The 20500-nt window shown below is 56.6% G+C and overlaps 1 protein-coding gene across 1 annotated transcript in view; it reads right to left on the reverse strand.

Moving 5' to 3' along the window:
* Nucleotides 1–20500, reverse strand: part of ADAMTS2 (ADAM metallopeptidase with thrombospondin type 1 motif 2) — a 205767-nt gene that overhangs the window by 83732 nt on the left and 101535 nt on the right. The window contains exon 4 of the mRNA XM_031437967.2: nt 1667–1869. Within this exon, the coding sequence (XP_031293827.2) occupies nt 1667–1869 (203 nt within the window). The remainder of the gene's footprint in view (nt 1–1666; nt 1870–20500) is intronic.

A 20500-nucleotide genomic window follows, 5' to 3' on the forward strand; every position in this document is an offset into this window, starting at 1 on the left:
GAGCCACGGGAGCCCCGCGCCCCTCCCCTCGGACTCCGGGCAGTTAGCGTTGGAGGCAGTGGCGTCAGCAGAGGGAACAAGCGGTTTTCCTTTGCCAGGACTCAGGACCCTAATTCCACGCCCTGCCCTTCTGTCCACTGGTTTGGAGGGCAGCATAACGCTTGGGGGGAAAGCACATATTCTGAAGGCAGACGAGATTTTCTATCTACCAGTTTTGTAGAGTTGGTGTGAAGATTCCCTGAGATGACACAGGATAAGTGACCAGCACGGGCCTGGCACACGGGGCCATGTGTTAACAGCTCAGCCTGTGCGGCCGTCATGGTATCAACGTTATTACTACGATTACATTACATTAAAGGTACTTTTCAAAAATAAGGTGCGATTAAGGGTGACAACACTCTGCCAAACAAAGTAAGCTCTGAACATGTAACAGACTTGGCCCTGCCTTGTGGACGAGATGGCTGCATTCCAGAGAGGCAGGCAGGGGCCTCCCGGTCCGGTCCAGTGACCAGCCGGCTCACAGTCTCCCTCTGGCTCCTGACCTATCTCTTCACTAGGGCCCTGGTGGAGGGTCTTGCCTAGGGGCCGACTGAGTTCCCAGAGGCTCACCATGAACCAAGAAGCAGAACTGAGCACATGTCCTGCCCTCTCACTGCTCGCCCCCACCCGGGCCTCTGCAGGACCCGGTTCACTGACAGGCTGCGGCGCACAGCCCTGCTGCTTTACAACTCCCCACCGCCTGGGCTTCCCTGCCCACCTCCAGCCCCTGCCAGCCCGGGCTTCCTGCTGCAGATCCACCCCTCCCACAACGCTCGCCCACAGCGTGTCGCGGTTGCCATTCTGATTATCTTCCCAGCAGGGCTGACCCGAAGCACCAGGCAGGGGGAGGGAGGACCTCCACACGGCCCAGGGCCGAGGGGACTGCACTCTGTGCAAAGTCAGCATCCTGCACCTCCTGGGGGGGGGGCTGGAACGAGGGGCAGGGCCCCCACTTAATCTCCCAGGATTAAGGTAGACAGGGGACACGTGCCTCGTGGTACCCTAGCAGGCGTAGGTGGCACAAGTCACCCCATTAAGGAGCCAAGCCTCACAGGGAGGAGGGGACGCTCTCTTCAGTCTGCACTTCCTCTGACTACCTCAAGGAGAAGCCTCCAGGGGAGTCAGTCCGTCTGTCCCCTGCCCTGACACACACTCATCTCCCGTCTGAGCGGCGCGGCCGCAGTGCAGCCGGCAGAAGGCAGGACTCTCCAGCTAGGATAACATCGCTTTATATGTCACTTCCAGGTTAACTTTACAATAAAGGGAGGTTGCCTTTGTGAATACTGTTAAGTTTTAAAAACAAGTCAGCTGATGTATAGGAAAATGTGCAGGTAGGTACGGCCAAAACTCAAGAGAACTGGTACAAAATGACTGGAGCTTGTGAAAAACCGCCTTAGCCTGCAAATAGCGGTGCCAAGTCAGAATTACCCAGATCTGCAGATGAGAAAACTGAGGTTCAGCGAGGTCAATGGGAGGGTCACCTTTTCTCAGCTGTGGACCCGGAGAGCCTCCCTGTGGCCACATCGCTCACTCCCAGCTCCACCAGGAAACAGTGGCAAGCGTGTGTGCCCCGGCCCCGCCGCGCCCCGGCCTCCCGGCCCCGCCCCCGTGCCCCGCCCCCACTCACGATGTTCATGAGGGTGAGCAGGTACTTCTGCACGTGCTCCTTCCCGTGGAACTGGACCACGGAGTCGTCCACCCCCAGCAGGACCTCGATGTTGTAGTCGTCGTCGGCAGCGTGCCTGCGCACCCTCCGCCTGGAGTTGTTGACGTGCTCCTCCAGGACACCCAGGGCGTGGCTGAGGGTGTCCAGGCTGCCCGGGGAGACCCCTGCAAGGAGAGAGGACACAGTCTGCTGCAGCAGCCCGGGCTCACCTGGGACGTAGCAGCAGGACAAAACGCTATTCAGACGCAGCCTGCCGGGTGCCAGCCTGGCTATCACCTTGCCAAGGGCACTCCTGTCCCCACTTCACAGAAGAGCAAACTGAGGTTCAGAGAGGGCAGCAGTGACGTGCCGAGTCAACTCAGACCCAGCAGCATGCAAACCTGCAGCGCGGCCCGCACAGAGGCCAGGTCCGGCACCCAGTGATGAACAGAGAGGCCGGCAGCTGGGCCGGCAGAGCACCCTTTCCACCCTCTCACACGCTTGCACTTTCCAAAGGGCCACCCAGTGCCAAAGGGCAGGCTCCCAGGTGTTGCCACCCCAGTTGTAACTGGGGAAACTGAAGCCCAGCCCAGGTGACATGTTTTTCACTGCGTCTTTTCAGACAGATCCCTTTAGAACTTCCTGCTCAGTCCCTGGCTAAAGCCAGGCCCCCTGTCTGTGTTCCAGGTCTGTCCACTCAGATTCTGGGCTGGGACCCCGACACGGGCACTCCCCTGGTTTACCTGTGCCCGCCCCTGGTGCCAAGTGCCGAGGAGATGAGAAGCTGCTGGACCTAACCATGCAGGGACCAGGACGAGCCTCTCTCATGACAGATCCTCCACCGCCGTCTGTCTGGCAAGGGCTCCCTCTGGTCCCCACAGGCTGGACACCTTGCTCAGAGTGGGCAGTCCATCTGGGGGGCATGGGTCTGAGGGGCCTCGGCTAAGGGGCCGGGGATGGAGCTCCATCCTGCTCAGGACCCCAAGATGTCATCACACTGTCTGTACAGCTGCAGCTTCTGCCTCAAGTCCCTTCTGCCTTCCCACTGGTCCTGGAGCCCACCCTGGACCAGAGACCCTGCCCCCACCTCTCAGGGTTGCAGCCGAGCTGAGCAGGCTGACTGTCAGCATCACTGGCAGGCCCAGACCACACTGCCCAAAATGCCCCAGTGCCAAAGCCTACCCCACCCCCACCCCCACACTAGTCTCTGTGTCTGTGACAGGTCCTTGACCCCGGGGTCCTGCTCCTCCTTGGCCTTCCTGGTGGGGGGAGGGGGTGTGTCTCAGAGCCTCCCGCCTTAGGAAGGACCTAGAACTTAGGTTATCATGCCATCACCAACCCTGCAGGCCTGCGGCTGAGGGTGGGGCCCTTGCAGAACAGTCCTTCTTGCTTGTCCCTTAGGCTCTTGTCTGCTGCCTCCTCCAGGCATGTCACAGTGGCATGCGACAGACCCTGAAGACACAGCACGGCTTCTGAGAACAGCAGGGTAACCCACAGGCAGCTGAGGTGCCCTGCCACCAGGGTCCAGTGCTGACCACGGGGCCTCTTTGATATGCATGACTGTCCCCATTTTACAGACAGGAAGGGCCCCGATGTGGCTGACTGTCAGCCAGAAACTCTCTCCTTTACACCTGCTCTCTGTCAGGTCTGAGGCACAAACCCGCAACCTGGCCACGGACAGAGACTGAGAAGGAAGGGTGGAGCTGAAGGAGCAGCAGACGAAGGACTTCACAGAAACAAGGAGTACGCTGAGGCCAGGGCTGAGCGGCTCCTTGCACTCCTGTGCCTCCTGGGATCCCCGTGCCACCTGCCAGGGCCCCACCCCGCCCCGCCCAGGCACACGTGCCCACGGCAGCCACTGCCCAGCGCTGCTCCTGGGACGGGCACGGCGGGGGGCGGGGGGCAGAGCCCTGCAGCGCTGCCTGGAGGTGACTCAGGGCTATCCTTGCTGCTCCCAGAGGGGACGTTGGCTACTTAAACCTGACAGGGGGTTTGAGGAATTGCTGCTCTATTTTTACACATTTATTTCTTTGCATTTCCAACAAGCAGGGACAGCTCACCTTCAGAGCCACCTTGGGAAGCAGAAAGATGGTCATTTCCATAAAAAAAAATCTCTTCCCAGGGAAGAGGCTGGATCTCACCCTCTGCCCCCATCAAGCCAGGGGTCGCTGACAAGTGGTCCCTGGGCAAAGCCAGACCACGGGGTTGCCTGTTAGGGCCACGTGGTGTTTAAAACGTACCTTATTTGCCCGACTGTATTTCCAAATTGGGAGATGTCATGTTAAAATCTAGAATAGCCAGATTCTCTGAGAAATTAAGAAAGGAGTCACTGCAGAGGGTGGGGGTGGGGGAGTTTATCCTGAACTGTGGAGAGACAGCCATGCCTGGAGACAGGACACAGGGGGACTCACTCCCCCGGCCACCTGGCCTGCCACCCTCGCTGCCCATTTGGCCCCTTAAGGCATCAGAGTATGCTCCCCACCCTAACCCAAGAAGTCCGCACGCAGTGACCCCTCCTGACATTCTCTGTGGGGGGCTTCAGGGCTGCCATCAGGCCAGAGCTGGCTGGGGGACGTCTTGCAGCTGCTTCTGCCAAGCAAGCACAGGTTTTAACTACGTTGTATGTTGTAGGTCCATTAAAAGCAGTAATGTTTTCTAAGAATGCAGCAGAAATGTTAATTTCACCACAAGCGTAATGATTCTTATCATTATCTCGACCACGGTCATTGTGGGGGGATGGCTTGGACATTAAGGCCCAGCCCCTACAGAGATGCCCCCAAATCCAAGGTCAAAGTGCAGATCAAGGGAGGACAGGGCCCCTCAGGGGCCCTCACCACCCTCATTATTGTCCCCATTTTAGCATCAAGGAACCCCAGGACCAGAAAGGTTAAGGGACTCAGACAAGTCACAACACAGAGGGGCAGGGACCCAGCCCAAGTCATGGGATCCAAAGTTGTTAACATGCCCCGAGAGTGGCCCGTGTACTTCACCGGCAGCACGGGATGGTGTGGGGAAAGTGAAACTGGTAGAACCAAGCAGGTTTATCTGGAGAAGAGAAACCCCGGGGTCTGGAGTCTGCAAACCCCTTGGGAGCATGATGCGGCAGGTGCCACCTGCTCTGGAGGTTCAGGGGCGCCTGGGTGCTTGCTTTCCCTGTGCGAATCCCACGCCCAGGCTTTGCTGCACTGGCCTCTCCTGGGATGCCCTTCCTCCTGCTGCTGCTCCTGCCCAAATGTAGCCCCTCCCACCAGGACCAGCAGGAGCTCCCCAGAGGTCTAGAGGGAAGGGGACCCGCAGCCCTTGGTGCCAGGGCCCCACTGCCTCCTGCACTGCCTCCTGTGCCAGACTGGATGTGTTTGGACCCCATCTGCCTCCCCCAGCTACACGCCTGCAAGTGGGAGGAGGGACACAGAGCCGTGAGAAGCCACCGCTCAGTGGCGGGGAAGACCGCTGTCCGCTTTCCACGGAATGATCTTCCCTTCATTCCTCACTGGACCTACTCCCTGTCATCCATCAGGTGTCAGCCGAAATGTCCCCTCCTCAGGGGAACTTGCCTTATTTCATGATAAATTAAAATAGGTTCTTCCTTCCCTCAGTATCTCCCTGACAGCATCTTCCTTTCTTCTTTCATGAACACACCACCATTTGCAGCTCAGATCTCATACGTGATTTGCTGGGGCATTAACTGTCTTCTCCTCCCTGGGTAGAGGCCCCTCCCCGGAAGGCAGGGGCCCAGGGTCTCGGGTGCCTCGGTTTCCCCCATGCCTCACCGGTAACCGCAGGGCTGTGAGGGACAGGAGCCAGCACAGGGATGCAATGGGAGGCACTCAGGGCCAACAGTGGGGAGGCAGGGGGTCCCCGTGGGAGCCGGAAGCTGGGCTGGAAGGAGACGCAGGTTCAGCAGGGCTGGCCAGCCCAGGCTTGACGGGGTGCGGTGGGGCGGGAAGCCAGAGCAAAAGTGAGGTGACTGGCAGAGGAGCAGGAGCTGGCACAAAATCCTGCTGTAAATTACTAACACAAGGCGTAACCAAAACCAAATGACCCAGGAGGAGTTAAAACAAATGGGGCGAAGACAGAGGTGCCATGTTAATCGCCAACAAAAAGAAACCAGGAGTAATGACATTTATGAGATAAAATATAATCCAAGACGTTAAAGGGGCAAACTGACAAACAATTCACTGAGAAGTTGCGAAAGTCCCGAAGCTCGACTCACCTAACAGAGCTTCAACCTGATACAAGGAGAAACAGACAGAGCCACAGTTCTTTGTGCATTTCAATGCCTTTATTCCAGAAAACAACACACAAAGTAGATAAAACATTAGGTAGGGCTGTCGGCTACCATTTGAAGGACTGAAACCACCTAATGTTTAAGCCTAACAACCAGAAAGATGAGTCTTGTTCAAGCACACGTGGAACAAATTCCAAATCTGACTGTACATTCGGACAAAAAGAAAACTTAAAAACCGTGTCCACGGCCGCTAGCACAGAGCAAAGCCAGAGCAAAACCAGAGCAAACACGAAGGCAAGCCCTGAAACCCTGAGCACCAGCCATGAGATATGCTGTTCTAATTGCCCAGACCAAGAAGAGAGTATCAATTCCAATGGTCAGCTCAAGTAGAAAACCTGAGTAAACCTTAGAAGAAATGAAGAAAGTAGTTAAAGAAGAGCCCAGAAGGTTTTACAGAAGAGTTTTACCAAACTGACAAGGAATAGTTAATTCTCATCTTACACAGAATCAGTACACGAAGGTCAGTGCCTTTCTTGTACATAACAGTGACTGGCCAGGAAACAGAATGAGAAAACACGGCTATTCAACCACAGGAACAAACTCCACAAAATGTCTAGGAAGAGACAAAAATAATGAATGTATGCAGACCACACAAGGAGTAAATCAATACAGCGTAAGCCCTCCCACAAAACAAAATTCCTCAGTAAACGGAGACACGACGACACTCTCCTGGATTGCAAGCTGATTCTTCTCCAGAGTAACCCATAATTTTAACACAGTCTCCATCAAAAAATTGTTAAAATCCAACAGAATAATTACAAAATTCAACTGGAAGACTATGTATGAGAGACCAGCCAGGAAAAGTATTTAAGAAGGACAATAATGAGGAGGTAACTTACCCTTCAAGCTCACAGAACGCACTGCAAGATAACATTAGTTAGAACGTAATGGTACCAGTGTCGTGAGAAACAGGTCCGTGGAACTGAATACAAAGTCCTAACGCAGATCCAAGCACACAGCGGGCCTCTGGGTAAAAAGGTGCATTGAACACATACATCCAATTGTGCGCCTCTTTGGAACCCCATTACAACTTTAGTAGAGAGATGTGTTTTTTTGAAGAGCCTACAGGACAAGGCAACAGGAGAGGAAAAAGTAACAGAACTGTTGGAGGCTGGAAAGCAGATGATATGGCCATGGACTTAGCATGTTGAGCAGATGGCCACGACTCTTCCAGTCTGCAGCACAGAAGCCTCTGGTACTCCTGGAAGTGGGGCGAAGGGTAGATTGAATAACTAGGACTCGTTGACGACTAATGCCAAACCCTCTCCCCACTCCCTGTGCCCCAGCAACAGCCCAATAACTAACACTGCACTGGTCCGGACACTCATTCTCTCTTGAAAAGGTGGAAAAGAAGGTCTCTGGGTTGCAGGCACCAGGTGTAGTTGCGAGCATGGGTACCACGCTAAAAAATAGGAGGATGAAATGAATGCCGCGACACCAGCCCGCTTCCACAATTCATGCTCCTAGAATGCTGGTGGTCAGGTCCTTACCCCCAGGCAGGAGCCTGGAGGAGGCTTCTCTAGGGAATCTGATCAAAGACCAGAAGGCAGCATCACTGCCATGACGCCCCTGACAACCAGCATCGAGACCCAGCCACTTCTTTTGTTGCCCAACCTTATGCGTGGGGTGGAGGGAGATAAATTAGGAGTTTGGGACTAGCAAATACAAACTACTGTGTATAAAACAGATAAACAACAATGTCCTACTGTAGAGCACAGGGAACTATAGTCAATATCCAGCAATAACCTATAATGAAAAAGAATATATATACATATGCATAACTGAATCACTATGCTGTACACCAGAAACTAACACAACGTTGTAAATCAACAATTCTTCAATTAAAAAAAAAACATTTCAGCAGAAATAATAAACGAAGTGGAAGGACTGGGAAGATAAAGTTGAGAAATCTCCCAAAAAGTAAAACAGTAAGACCAAGAGACTTGAACCATCAAGAAAAAAAGATAAGAAAGTTAGAGGGCCAGACCAGAGGTATACCATCCATACAACAGAGGCTCCATAAAGAGAGAAAAGAGAACGCAGGGAGGAAAGAATTAATGTTTCTTGAAACAATTCAAGAAAATTTCCTACAACTGAAAGTTGCTCCCCGACCAACAGGGCCCAGCCAGCACCCGACGCGGAAGGTGAAACAGGCCAGCGGCATGGTACAGCACCGTGAAATTTCAGAACCCAAGGAGGAGTCCACATGCTATCACAGAGAGTGGGAGGGGGCTGGGGGAAGCAGCTACAGAAGAGGTCGCGAAGGACTGGAGGCAGAATGGTTTCAGACTTCCCCAAACCAGCATGAGAAGCAGGTAAACAGTGGAGCAAAGCCTTCACAATGTCTATACCCAGACTAGCTCTCCATCAAGTATGAAAGACACTTGCAGACAAGTAAGTTCTCTAAAGTTTTACCTGTCCGGCACCCTTTTGAAGCTACTGAAGGATATGCTCCTTCAAAACAAAAGAGGCAACCTCGAAAGTGGAAGGTTAGAGATACAGGAAGCAGGAGACGCAACACGAGGGAGGAGGGACTCCCCTGGAGGATGGTGAAGGGTGACCCCAGGGTGACAGCTCTGCGTCAGACGGCCCCCTCCCCGGGATGAGGCATGCAGACTGACAAGCTCGCACAGGTCCCTCAGGAGGCAGCCGAGACCTGTTCACGGCAGCGTTGCTTGGGTAGGCCGGGGGGAGTTAGGAGGCAACCTGGGTGTCATCGGCAGGTGAGACCCCACACAGTGCCACGCAGAGGTATGAAGTCTGACACCCACATAAACAGGCTGATCTTAGAGTGCTGGGGGCAAAAAAGTAAGAAACAGAATGAGATGCAATGTAGCACACACAGTCAAGGAGCAACCCTGATTTTGCAAAAATACACACTAACAAAAGGATACCCTTTGATCCTTTTGTTCTGAGAACGGTTGCTCACTGCAGGGGCAAAGGAGAGAGAATAATTTGTGGAGATAAATGGTTTCTTTTCTTAAATGATGTTGGGACAACTGGTTAGATAGAGGAAGAAAAGATCAAATCCTGACCCTGCACTGAGGACGATGAAAATGAAGTCATAAAAGTGCTAGAAGAAAATTCAGCTAAATGCTTTTTTATGATCTCAGTGTCAGGCAGGCTGTGAACTCCAAGGCTGGTGCTTTCCGGGTCCCCCTACGACTGCCCATTGCCCTGAGCAGTTTCCACACCCCTGGCCTTTGCTGGCGAGCACATGGGGGGATGGGTGTGCTCGCCCAGGGCTCTGTTACTGCCCAACTTGTCAAGCATGGGGATGCGAAGGAATGCTCTCCCCTCCCTAGTGCTCAGAAGCCCCTGAATCTTGAATCTCTACAACCGCCCTGCACAGCAGGAAATGCCATGTTGTTAAGGGGAGAGTGACACCCATGGAACTAGACCAGGGCCAGACGGCCAGCCCAGCTCTCCCTCTGTAACGCGCGCAGGCCCCTGCAGGGCCGGCGTGCCAGGCCCAGAGTCCTGCACACCAGCAGCCTGGAGGAGCACGCTGGCACCACCGTCCCGGGCAGGTCATCTGGAGCAAAGTCATCCTTTCCATTTATCAACGACCAAGAAACAAGCCCTCCGTGACTGCAAATTCCCCTAAAGATGATCATTAAGATAAAATATGTTTATGTAGCAGCATAATGAGGACACGGCAAAAGCCCTGTTTGGAAGCTGGCAGGCTCTTTGGAGGCTCTGAAAAGCAGAAAGAGGCTCAGCCCCTTGGGGGCCATCAGCACAGAGCCCCACTGGTGAGCTTTATTAAAAGAAGCTCATTAGGATTATTTCATCCCAGCCCTTTATAACTTTATTACCGAACCGGAATTAATTTTGGCAACTCCAGCAGACGCAGCTCATCCAGTGTCATTTTTATGACTCGAGGTGGAGGGGAGGAGTGGGGAGGGGCTCCTGGGGCCCGGCCAGCCCCTCAGCACTCGTCCATCAGGGCCACATCTGTAACAGCTGCACCGAATCTCAGAGACCAGAGCTGCAAGATGCGAACGTTGTCTGGAGTCCCAGGTCTGCTTACCCTTACAGACCTCTGGGCGGAAATGGTGGTGGGTCTTGAGAAAGGGAAAGAGACTGCCCCCAGGGCATGCCCTCCCAGGGATGGGGGGGGCAATGCTCCTCAGTGGTGGACAGGAAACACCCAGACTGCCCAGCACCCCCTGCCCCCAGGAGGCGAACGGAGCCACCTGGAGCTATGCTGCGGGGCAGCCCACCCCTTCTCTGGGTGACGCTCCTTGATTGTCGCCTGGTGAACCTCCCCGCCCCACACCGAACCCCCAGCTCCCAGTGCACCCACATGGCCCAGGCAGGGGCTGTGGGCACCTCCTCCTCTCAGGAGAAGCAGGGCTGAGAGATGGAGGGAACAGGTGACAGACATCCATTAGGGCCTGATTTCAGCCGCACGCGAAGCTGATATACCCCCCGACTCCAGCTCTTTGAGTCAGTTCATTTGGATTCTGCCTTGAAACCACAAGAGTCCTAACATGCCCCCGCCACACACACAAACACACACTCACACACGATCACATGCACTGGTCGAGGCTAGACACCGTCTCTTGGTCTTGTAGCCAGAGCGCCCTAAGACTTAGCATCACGCGGGGCTGCTCTGCTGCGTCTCCTAGTTTCGGAGGAACTCCAGTGCAGACAGGGCAGGGAGAGAGACAGCCCACTGCGGATTTAAGGTATGCGGCCAAGAGAAGGGGCTGGGCGCCCACAGGTATGTGTCCTTGAGAAGTAAGGGTACCTGCAGGAGTGCTGAGGCCACTGAGGTTCAGCCCAAACCAGTGGGGCCCTGCTGAATGCCCAGAAGCTCTTTGCAGCAGAGCCCGGGGCCTGCCGTCCACAGCCCTCACACGGAGGGCCACTAACACCCCTGCCCCGCTCTGCACTCTGGCACCAGCAGAATGGCCTGGGTTCCGCTGCACCCTCCCTGCTCCCTCGAACCGCCATCCAGCTGGCTTTGGAAGCCCACCCAGGTCCAGGGATGCACGAGGGCTCCTTCAGCCACTAGGCACCTGGGAACTGGGGCTGCAAGTCCTCCCCTGGCGAGCTCCTGCACACAGCCAAGGCAGGGCAGGTCCCTAAAAACGGCCTGTCTGCTGGCGGTCAGTGGGGAGAAGGGGAACTGGCCCCAAGTTACCTCTGCACAGCCGCTCACCAGCCCGCAGCAGCCAGATGGCGGGATACAATGGAGAGACTGGCAGATCGTTTAATGAAAATATTTACTGTGAACTTCAGAACAAAACACAGACACCCACAGGTCCCAGCAGAAGGGAGGATTCCCTGGGATTTCGTTTTGAATGTAGAGGAAGTGGGAGGCTTGGCAGGTGGGGTGCTGACGGGCGACGTCGAGGGGCCCTGGTCCTCGCGGCTTCCGCCCGGGCACAGCTTGTACAAAGGCGTCACCGGCAGAGAAAGCCCACGCTCCGGAGTCCTAGATTTGGACATCCAGCAGCCTCCGAGGCATCGCTACCCAGAAGGCCCTCAGGCACCCCACGCTCAGAATTCCAGGACTAAATGCCTTCTCCAACCCCCACCCCACAGCACTGCCCGCCTCGGTTCATGGCAGCCGCACCCACCCAGGCCCGCACCAGGAGCAGGGCCTGCTTCTCCCCACCCACAAAGTCGCTCCACCCTCATCCTAAGGGTCTCTGAACCTGCCCTCACAACCCCACACCCCAACCCTCTGTCACGGCCCCAGCTCACGCCTCCACCAGGAACCAGCTCCTCGGTCTTTGGAGCCTCCAAATCCAAGTTCCACAGGGTGCATTTCTCTCCAACTGCCCACTTGCTTCTCCCATTGATCCCTTCATCTTCTCCAATATGAAGCCCCGAGTCATGCAGGGTGGGCAAGGACTCTGCAGGGTGGTGGTCCTGGTGCTTTGAGAGGGGCCTGGTGCCAGCACAGGCAGCAGGTGTGGGACGCTGCCCAGCCCTGCTCAAGGCTCACTGTTGCACGGACTCTCAGCAGCCTGTCCACACCCCCTCCCTTGGCCTGGGCCTGGACTGTCCTCCGCTCCTCTGTCCCCTGCTGTACCCCTCCTGGCCCCACCTGGAACCCAGCACACAGGGGTGCTGGGGCCAGGACAAGTGGCTCCCCTGGCTGACACTGGGACTCAAGGTGGCACTGCAGGATGGGCCACATGGCAGCATCAAGCCACCTTCCTAGGAGGGAGAGTTCCCAGGCACCGTCATAAGCAGCATGATGGGAAATGGCCCCTACTGTTGATGATGAGATGACACCAGGGACATCGAGACTTTACGGACATCCCTTGTTTATTCTCCCAGTGGCCCTGTGGAGCAGGGATGGAATCCCTCTTGTGCAGATGGAGGGACAGGCCCACGTCACGCTCTGGCCCATGGGATCAGAGCAGCAGGTAAGGTGTCTGACTCCGGAAATCCAGCTCATCCCACTGCACCCGAGCTCGGACAGCACCGCTCCGAGCCAGCCGCCCTGGGGTTGGTGGACAAGAGGCTGCTGAAAGGAGGGGGTCACACGCCAAGCCGGGGGCCTTGCCCCAGAGCCAAACCGCCGTGACCCTGCGGCACAAGGACACACACTCCGCCTCACCGCGTCCCCTTCCAGCCCTGAGCTGTGGGGCTCTAACAAGGACTGGGAGGAGCAGGACAGTGTTTCCATGGCAGCAGAAAGCATCCTCAGCTGCTCAGCACCCTGCCCGCCTCGCTCTTTGCCTTGTTGGTATCTTGCTCTGAGCTGCTGAGATGGTCTAAGCAGGAGTGGGCACTGGACAGTAGGAGAGAGACGCTGAGGGCCCAGATTCAGGGTCGCCGCGCTCAGCAGTGCCTGGCACAGCTCTGGGGACAGGTGTGCCCTTTGCATGGACTCTGCGGTCAGTGCCTGCTTGGGACGTGCACGTGCGTGAGGTCCTTTTGCTTTAAAACCTTCCTGTGGCCCGAGCAGGATAGTGGACAGAAAGATTCCGAAGATCCCACACTGGGCATGTCCAGGGCCTGCTAAAGAGTGGAGTCCGGGGGACTGCCCTCGCCCCCCGGGGCCAGGAGGGCAATGGGGCAGCCCTGGGGCTGAGGCCTCCTGACTGACATTCAGGGAGGCCCGCCCATGGGACTGAGAAGCCCACATGCCCCTCTCCCATGATGCTTCCTGCCTTCAGAGGCTACAGTCACTGAGGAGGAAGGCAGGGGACCCCTCCTCCGTGGGGACCTGGGGCTGCCACGGAGACACACTCTCCGTGCTCCCCACCCCGCACCAAGCCTCCTGTCAGACCACGGGGTTGACGGGGCTTAATTTGATCAGCCCCAACCAGAGAGGGGAGGAAATGAGAAATGAGAGCAAGTGCTGAAGCCTGTAAATTTAATCCGTGACGCAGCCTCACATGGGCCTTTCCTAACAGACCGTGGGGAGGGCGTAGGGGATGCCCTCCAAGCCAGGGCCCACGGCCGCCCGAGGGCTGCGCTTCCTGCAGAGACGATGGCGCGGGGCCAGCTCACCAGGCCCCTGGCTGCCCTGGACAAGGGCTCCAGAGGATAGGCCGGTGGCTGGGCGGGCAGAGAACCTCAGAGTCATCATGTTCTAAGGTTTGGGGTTTCCTTTACTGGTTTAACAGCAGGTACGACCCAGCCAGTGTCTGTGCAAGTCAGACCCTGGACCACGGTGCTCCTGCCTCTCTGTGCAGGGCAGCGGGGCCACTGTCACGACGGCGTGTGCCGCCACCCCACCCAGCCACCCCAGCACACGGACACCAAGAGGGCTGCTGGGGCCTGCGGGTCCCGGGTCCCATCTCCTGCAGCGCCAAGTAGGGCAGGAAGGCCTCGCACGACCCCACCCTGGCCCACCTGCCTGCCTCCACTCGGGGCTTCTCCCATCCCTGAAGCTTGCTCACTGGGGCAGAAACACCCTCTCTGACCAGCTACCCGTCTGCCCAGCCAAGCCTGCTCCTCCTTCTAGGTACAGCCCCGCCTCTCCTCCTGTTGGGGAAGTTCCTGACTGCCTGCCCCTCCCCAGGCCCTCCCCCAGACTGAGTTGGTGGATCCTTCCCTGGTCCCCAAAACCTACGTTTTCATTCATTCATTCATTGGTTCATTCACTCCTCCAGTATTTCAGTCCCGACCATCTGCCAGGCCTGTCTTATCTGCAGGATAACCTCCATGCAGCATCCCGGGGCCATGTGACCATCACAGACTTGCCGACTTGCTCTGACTTGTTCCCCAACACACACACATTCATGCGTGTGCGCACAAGCACACACGCATGCACACTCACTCTCACAAGCTCACCACTCACCCACACTCGCATTCTCACACACACACATGCACACACTATGGGGAATTCCTGGAAGACTGAGGCCCCCTTTGACCCCTCTCCAGGTCCCCAGACACTCACAAGGAACTTGGCACAAACAAATCAATAAACCAGGGCCCAAACCACCTGTTGGATACATGAAAAATGACTGTTACCCTAAGGCTACTTCTGAGCAGACCGAGGCTGGGAGGGCCCGCGGGGCTGCCGGCGTGGAAGCAGTCGCTGCCGGCATTTCCCTGGCAGGAGCAGCCGTGAGCAGCACCTTGAGGGGAGGTCCGTCTGCTCCTTTCCTGGCCATCTTTTACAGGGGTGGAGCAGGGGGCAGCCGGGAGGCTAGGGGTGGGTGGAGGCTGCATGTTCAGAGGGCTTGGCCTGGCCTTGCAGCGGGTCTGCTGCGGCTACTGACCTACCCCCTTCTCCTGGGAGAGCCGTTGCCATGGCTCCCGGCACTTCCTGACAGCCTGCAGGAGCCATCGGAGAAGACACCGCTGCTGGCCCAAGCCTCGGGCCATGCGTCATGCCAACGCGACACTCACTGGGCCCCCTCAACCCAGTCCTGAGGGTCCCCACTGTGCCAGCCAGCCAAGGATTTGGTGCCGGCAGGGACCGCAGGTGGCCAAGCTGAGCGTGGCACGATGCCTCCCCTCTTTGACCCAGACACACCTTGCTTACGTATCAAACACAGAGAAACAGCCTGCATCTCCAGAAAGAAATATGCTCTCCCATTTTTCCCTGGAAACACAGGCCCTCTTGGCTTATCTTTTGTTTTTTTCAGTTTTAACTGAGAAATATTTCCCCCAAGAGAAGCCACGTGGGAGTGCAGCCTCAGGCCACGGGGCAGGGAGGGGTGGAATGCTGGAAGGCGGTGGCTGGGAGGAGGAAGGTCCACGTTACTGGGCGTTGAGTGTAAAGAAATCAGGAATCTGGATTTGCATGTGAAGTCTCGGGTCCTTAGGTATCAGAAGGCAAATTAAAAATAATGTGAGCCCTGTGCTACCAGCCAAAGCTGGGGTCCCAGGTCAGTCTGCCACCTCGGCTCCACGCCTGGCATGCCCAGCTCCCAGGAGCCCCCCTATCTGCCTGGGGAGCCTGTGGGATGGTCAGGTTCTGAAGAAAAAAAAAAAAAAAAGAAAGAAAAAGTGAGCCGGCGGCCTGCAGCCCCGCAGTGACTGACACGGCCAAGCCACTCCCTCTCTGGGCCCGTTTCCCCATCTGAAAAATAGGCATAATGACCTCAGCAAGGGCTCACAGAGGACATGCTCAATGCACATGAACAGCTGGGGCTCAGGGAACATGAGGGGGCCTTAAGGCCCTCCATCAGAGAATCGGGGAAAGAGGGTGACAGCCCGAGTCAGACTGAAATGGCCTGGAACTGAGCAAAGTATGGGAACTGGTCACAAACACCAGCCCCCTGTTTCTTTCCCCACAGGTGAGTGATACCCAGCCCCGCCTGGGCCTCTGGCTGCGGCCCGAAAAAGCTCTTCTGAGAGGTCCTGCCCCAATGTGGGGCTCAGGGGAGCAGCCCTCAGGCCCAGCCCCCGGGAGCCCCCCTTCCCAGGCTGCTCTTGAAATCACCTCCAAGAAGAATCACTTCTGCTTCCAAAGATCCCCAGGCAGGAAATGGGCCGCAGGCACCATGAATATTTAATTACATTAATTGTCCAAGTTCAATGCACATCATCACTCTCTAAGCACCTTATGGGAAATTGTAATTAAGCGTGAAATGGCTCGTTTTTACAACTCCCCTTTCGCACCCTCCTCCAGGCTGCTGGGAGCCCCTGCCCGGCCTCTCTCGCTAATGCTCACCTTCTTTCTTCCTCATTTAATTTTCTGACCTTTTCCCTTGACATCCCTGCCCCACACAATTCTGCGCCTTGGCACATACACACCAAGCCCCATAATTACGTAACTACAAACCTCTCGTGGAAATTTGCTCTTGACTTTGTTAGAGAGCACTGTAATCAAGTCCCCGAGAGTCCCGATCGATGGGCTGGCCCGTCGGAGGAAATACATTGCAGGATTAAGTGGTTTATTAGCGAGAGGAGACCCAGGAGGGTGGCTGGGGCCGGCCAGCAGGCAAGGTGGGCAGGCGCCTGGGTGCGTGCGGTGACTAGGAGGCACAGCCCGGCCCTCCCTGCGCCAGCAGGTGTTGGTCCTGAAATGCTTCCCCGGGCTCAGCTGTGACAAGCATGGGCAGGTCCAGAGGCCGTCACTCACGCACACAATGACCTGTCCAGGGCCTAAGGGAGGCCAGATGGAGACCTAACCTCCAATATACATCAGAAACACACGTAGGATGTGACACCTGTGAGGCTGTGCACACAGGTACACAGAGAGGGCGAGATCTGGAGAGGGAGGCCTGCGGTCCTATCTCTGGGACCCTTGCCTGGTGGGGGCTATGGACTTGACAGCGTGTCTGCGCCTTGGTATAAGACGTCTTTTATTTCATGCACACACTTAAAATGTACCTGTGTGGTCTCCTTCACTTTTTAATACAGTGGGGCTTTCAAAAAATGGAAGGGAATCAGGTTTCTCTTACACATCTGAGATCGGGGTGGTGTATTCCGAGCACAGACTCATGCTGGCACACACGTCCTCAGAAAGGTGCAAGGACCAGGCACCAAGGTTTGGGGGACTGCCCAGCGTCCAGTCTCCCTTCCTGGAGCAGCAGCCCAGTTGTGTTCCTGTTCCCAGGAATCACTGGTCCCTCACAGGCACACAGCCTTCTTCTAGCCAATCAGCCTCTCCCTCACTGGACACTGTCTTGAGCCAGGTAGGTCAGGAGACAAAAAAGCTGTGGGGTCACCAAGACGGGTTCACAGCTGTCCAGCCCCTCCTGCAGCCAGGACCTGGCTTCCAGGTCCTCCCCCAGCCCGGCCCCCTGCCACCCCACTGACTGTGGGTGTCCTACCGCCCAGTAACCCCACCCTGATGCAGGGCAGCGGGACCCTGTTCATGCTGTCTGCCCCCAGAGAACCTCCCTGCTGCACCGGCATCCAAAGTAGGTGCCCAGAGACACTACTGCCCCACGGGGCTTAACCCCTGCTCTGCAGGGAATTCTGAACGCGCTGCATCCCATCTCCCGGGTGGGGTGTCCCAGGAGAAATCTGCCAGCTCTAAGCTCGGAGCGGGTGCAAGGCGGATCCCCACAGCAGACTGAGCTCGGGAGACTGGGGCCCTCCACGCCGGGGTCTGTCTGTTCACCATGGAGCGCTGTGCATCCTCTGGGCGTCACGCTCAGTCTCTGCTCCCCTCCTTCCACGCCTGCTGCCTCCACCTGCAGGACCATGTGTGGGCTGAAGGGGCCTGCCCGTCTACAGCCTGCACCACCCTCCCGGGCTCCAGACCTACCACCCAGCTGCCCACAACTCCCCTTCATGTCAACGAGCCCCAGGCAAACCGGCGCCTCTCCTACCCGTATCCTGGAAAGCACCGCTGACCGCCCATCTCCCCTCCGCATCCAAAAAGTCATCAAACCCTGGCACCTTTCCACTTCGTTCCTCGAATTCTGCCGCCTCTCCTCTGCGAGTGATGAGGTCACACCTCATTACCTCCACTCGGCTGGCACCGGCCTCCGCACAGAGCTCGCCACGTCGGCCCTGCAGCGGTTCCCGGGCTGACCCAGACCCCCCCACCAGGAGTGGGAGCCTCACTGGCCAAGGCCTGACCAGCCCCTGCCCCTCTGTCACCACTTACACTTGTCTCCTGCCCGGGAGATCTGCTGACGGCCCTGCAATGCATTTACAGCCACGGGTCCTAGAAAATACTGCTTGCTCTGCCCACAGTGCCCACCCTGGCCTTTCCTGGAAGACTCCTATTCAGTCTTTAAAACCCAGGCCCGTGCCCCAGCTCATAAACCTACAGACAGAGAGAGTCACTCTCTTTTCTAGACTCTCACAGCACCCTGTGTTCTCCTCTGCTAAAACACTGACCACATGGAACTGTTAAATTCACAAGCTCCCGAAGGAAAAGCACGCGTTGAATTCATCTCTAGACCACCAGCCCTGGCCGAGAGGCAGGTCCCAGCGACTGGCTTATGCAAGGCAGGATGAAGGAATAAACCAGGAGCAAGAAAAGGAGGCTGCCCCCACGTCGCAGAACACCGCAGAATGCTCAGGGGGTGTGGAACAGAGATGATGCCCTTCGTGCTTGGGGAACCAAGCGCCCATCCACCTACATGTGTCCGAGTTCTGCCAGCTGTGGCAGGCCCGGGCCGAGTGCTGTTCTGAGGGACGCCGAAGAGAATCAGCTGGGAAGCCTTAAGAAACTCACCCGGCCCTTTTTCTCAGGTTGCAGGGGTTGGTGCTGCCAAACTTCTAGGTAATGGGGAAGACAGCCTTCTCCCCATCTTGACCCCAGGTACCCAAACCGGGCCAGTGAAGGTGCTGGTGTGCCAAGCCTGGCCTTGGGGGAGAGGGGAGTTGGGAGGGAGGTGGGAAGGAGGGTGGACCACCTCTTTCCAAACCAAACATAGACTCCAGTACTGATGCCGACCAACTTGGTCCCAGTCCTGGGCCCCCACATGAACCATGTGAGCCCCAGGCAGATCTCCCAGTAGGTCCCGGGGTCCCCTCTGCACCAGGATTGCTCCAATAGTCCTCCCTACCTGCCAGGGCACAGGTCACCCCTCATCTGGTTCAGCCCCTCCTCAGGCATCGTTCTGCCTCAGCCCTGCCTCCTGTCTCCCCGATGCCCATCAGCCCCTAGTCCTAGTCCGGGCTCCCCTCCTGTTTCAGCTGCACTGAGCGGACAGGCAAAGCCTCAGCCCCCAGCCCTGAAGCCCCTTGCCACACCCTAGCTTGTCAATGTCGCTGAGCCTCGCGAGATATTGACCCATCAACTGACCACACCCTGCCCAGCCCTCTGCCCAGGTTGACTCCAGTAGGGGGAGGGGCCGTCCAGGGAGAGAAAGAAATGAAGAGTGGATGGACTGGGAGTGCCAAGGCCACGATGGTGGGGGGGTGGGGGGTGGGGAGGCAGGTTACGAAATACTCGAGTGGTCAAGGTAGATCTCATTGAAAGGGGACATGTGGGCAAAGACCTGAATGAGGTGAGGGAGAGAGTCGTGGGGGCATCTGAGGAAACGTTAGGTAGTTAGATAAGTGGGGGCACCGGGCAGATAAGGCAGAGGAGAGGGAGGATGGTTGGAAGTTGGCGGAATGCGTGTCTTCAGCATAAAAGGGCTTTACTTCCTCTAAATGAGCACCAGCAAGAGATGGGTTAGACCCTGATGGCCGCACCTGAGCAGTAGTGACAAGGACCTATTCGGACGCGACCCAATGCTCACTGTAATATAATCAGCGTTGTGGCTTAGCCCCTCCCCCCATGGGTTTTTCTGTGTGCGTCACGGGTGAGGACATGCACGGAAGGGGACGAGCATGACTGAGCCCTCCAGGGGCAAGAGCTGTCCATCAGGAGGCCACCTCTGAGCAAGGGCGTAAGGCAAGGCGCAAGCAGAGACCCTGCTGTCTGCCCTTGCATCAGCCCGCCCCCCGTCCTGGGACGTGGACTTCTGCTCTACTAATAAAATCTTTAAAATCCTTCACTACACAGAGCTTACATCTCCCATCTGAATTCTTCTCTTTCAGGCAAAACAAGAACCAAGGTTTCTCCCCTCCTTGGAGTCACAGAAAGAGCATCCAGGCAGAAGGAAGAGCCTGTGCAGAGCAGGGAGGCCAGGAGGAAGGCAGTGGGCAGTGGCTCCGAGAGGCCAAGGGCCAGGTCACACAGGGGCTGGGAGACGGTGAAGACCGTGTCTCTTACGCTGAATGAAGTGGGGGCCACTGTGGGGGTTTAGGCAGAGGACAGACATGATCTGTCTGAAGGCATCCGAGAATGACTGGAGGAAACTGGCGTATTGTGGGATTCCATTTACGTAAAATGCCTGGAACAGGCAAATCCATGGAGACAAGAAGGTGATTAGTGTCTGCCTAGGGGTGGGGGGAGGGAGAGATGTTCGGGGATACCTGAGGAGTGTGGGGTCTTCTGGGGGTGATGAAAACATCCTAGACTGATGTGGTAATGGCTGCACAACTCTGAGAATATATTAGGAGTCACTGAATTGTACATTTTAAATGGGGGAATTGTATGGTATGTGAATTATATCTCAATAAAGCCATTAGAGAGAAAAGAATGACAGCTGCTGCACTGAGGCTAGACCCCAGCGGGGGGCTGGGCTGTGGCAGGGGGCGAGGCAGGGAGGCTTGTGAGGAGGTCGCTGCAGCCACCCAGGCAG

This window comes from Camelus dromedarius, chromosome 27, assembly GCF_036321535.1.
Source record: "Camelus dromedarius isolate mCamDro1 chromosome 27, mCamDro1.pat, whole genome shotgun sequence".
NCBI lineage: Eukaryota > Metazoa > Chordata > Mammalia > Artiodactyla > Camelidae > Camelus > Camelus dromedarius.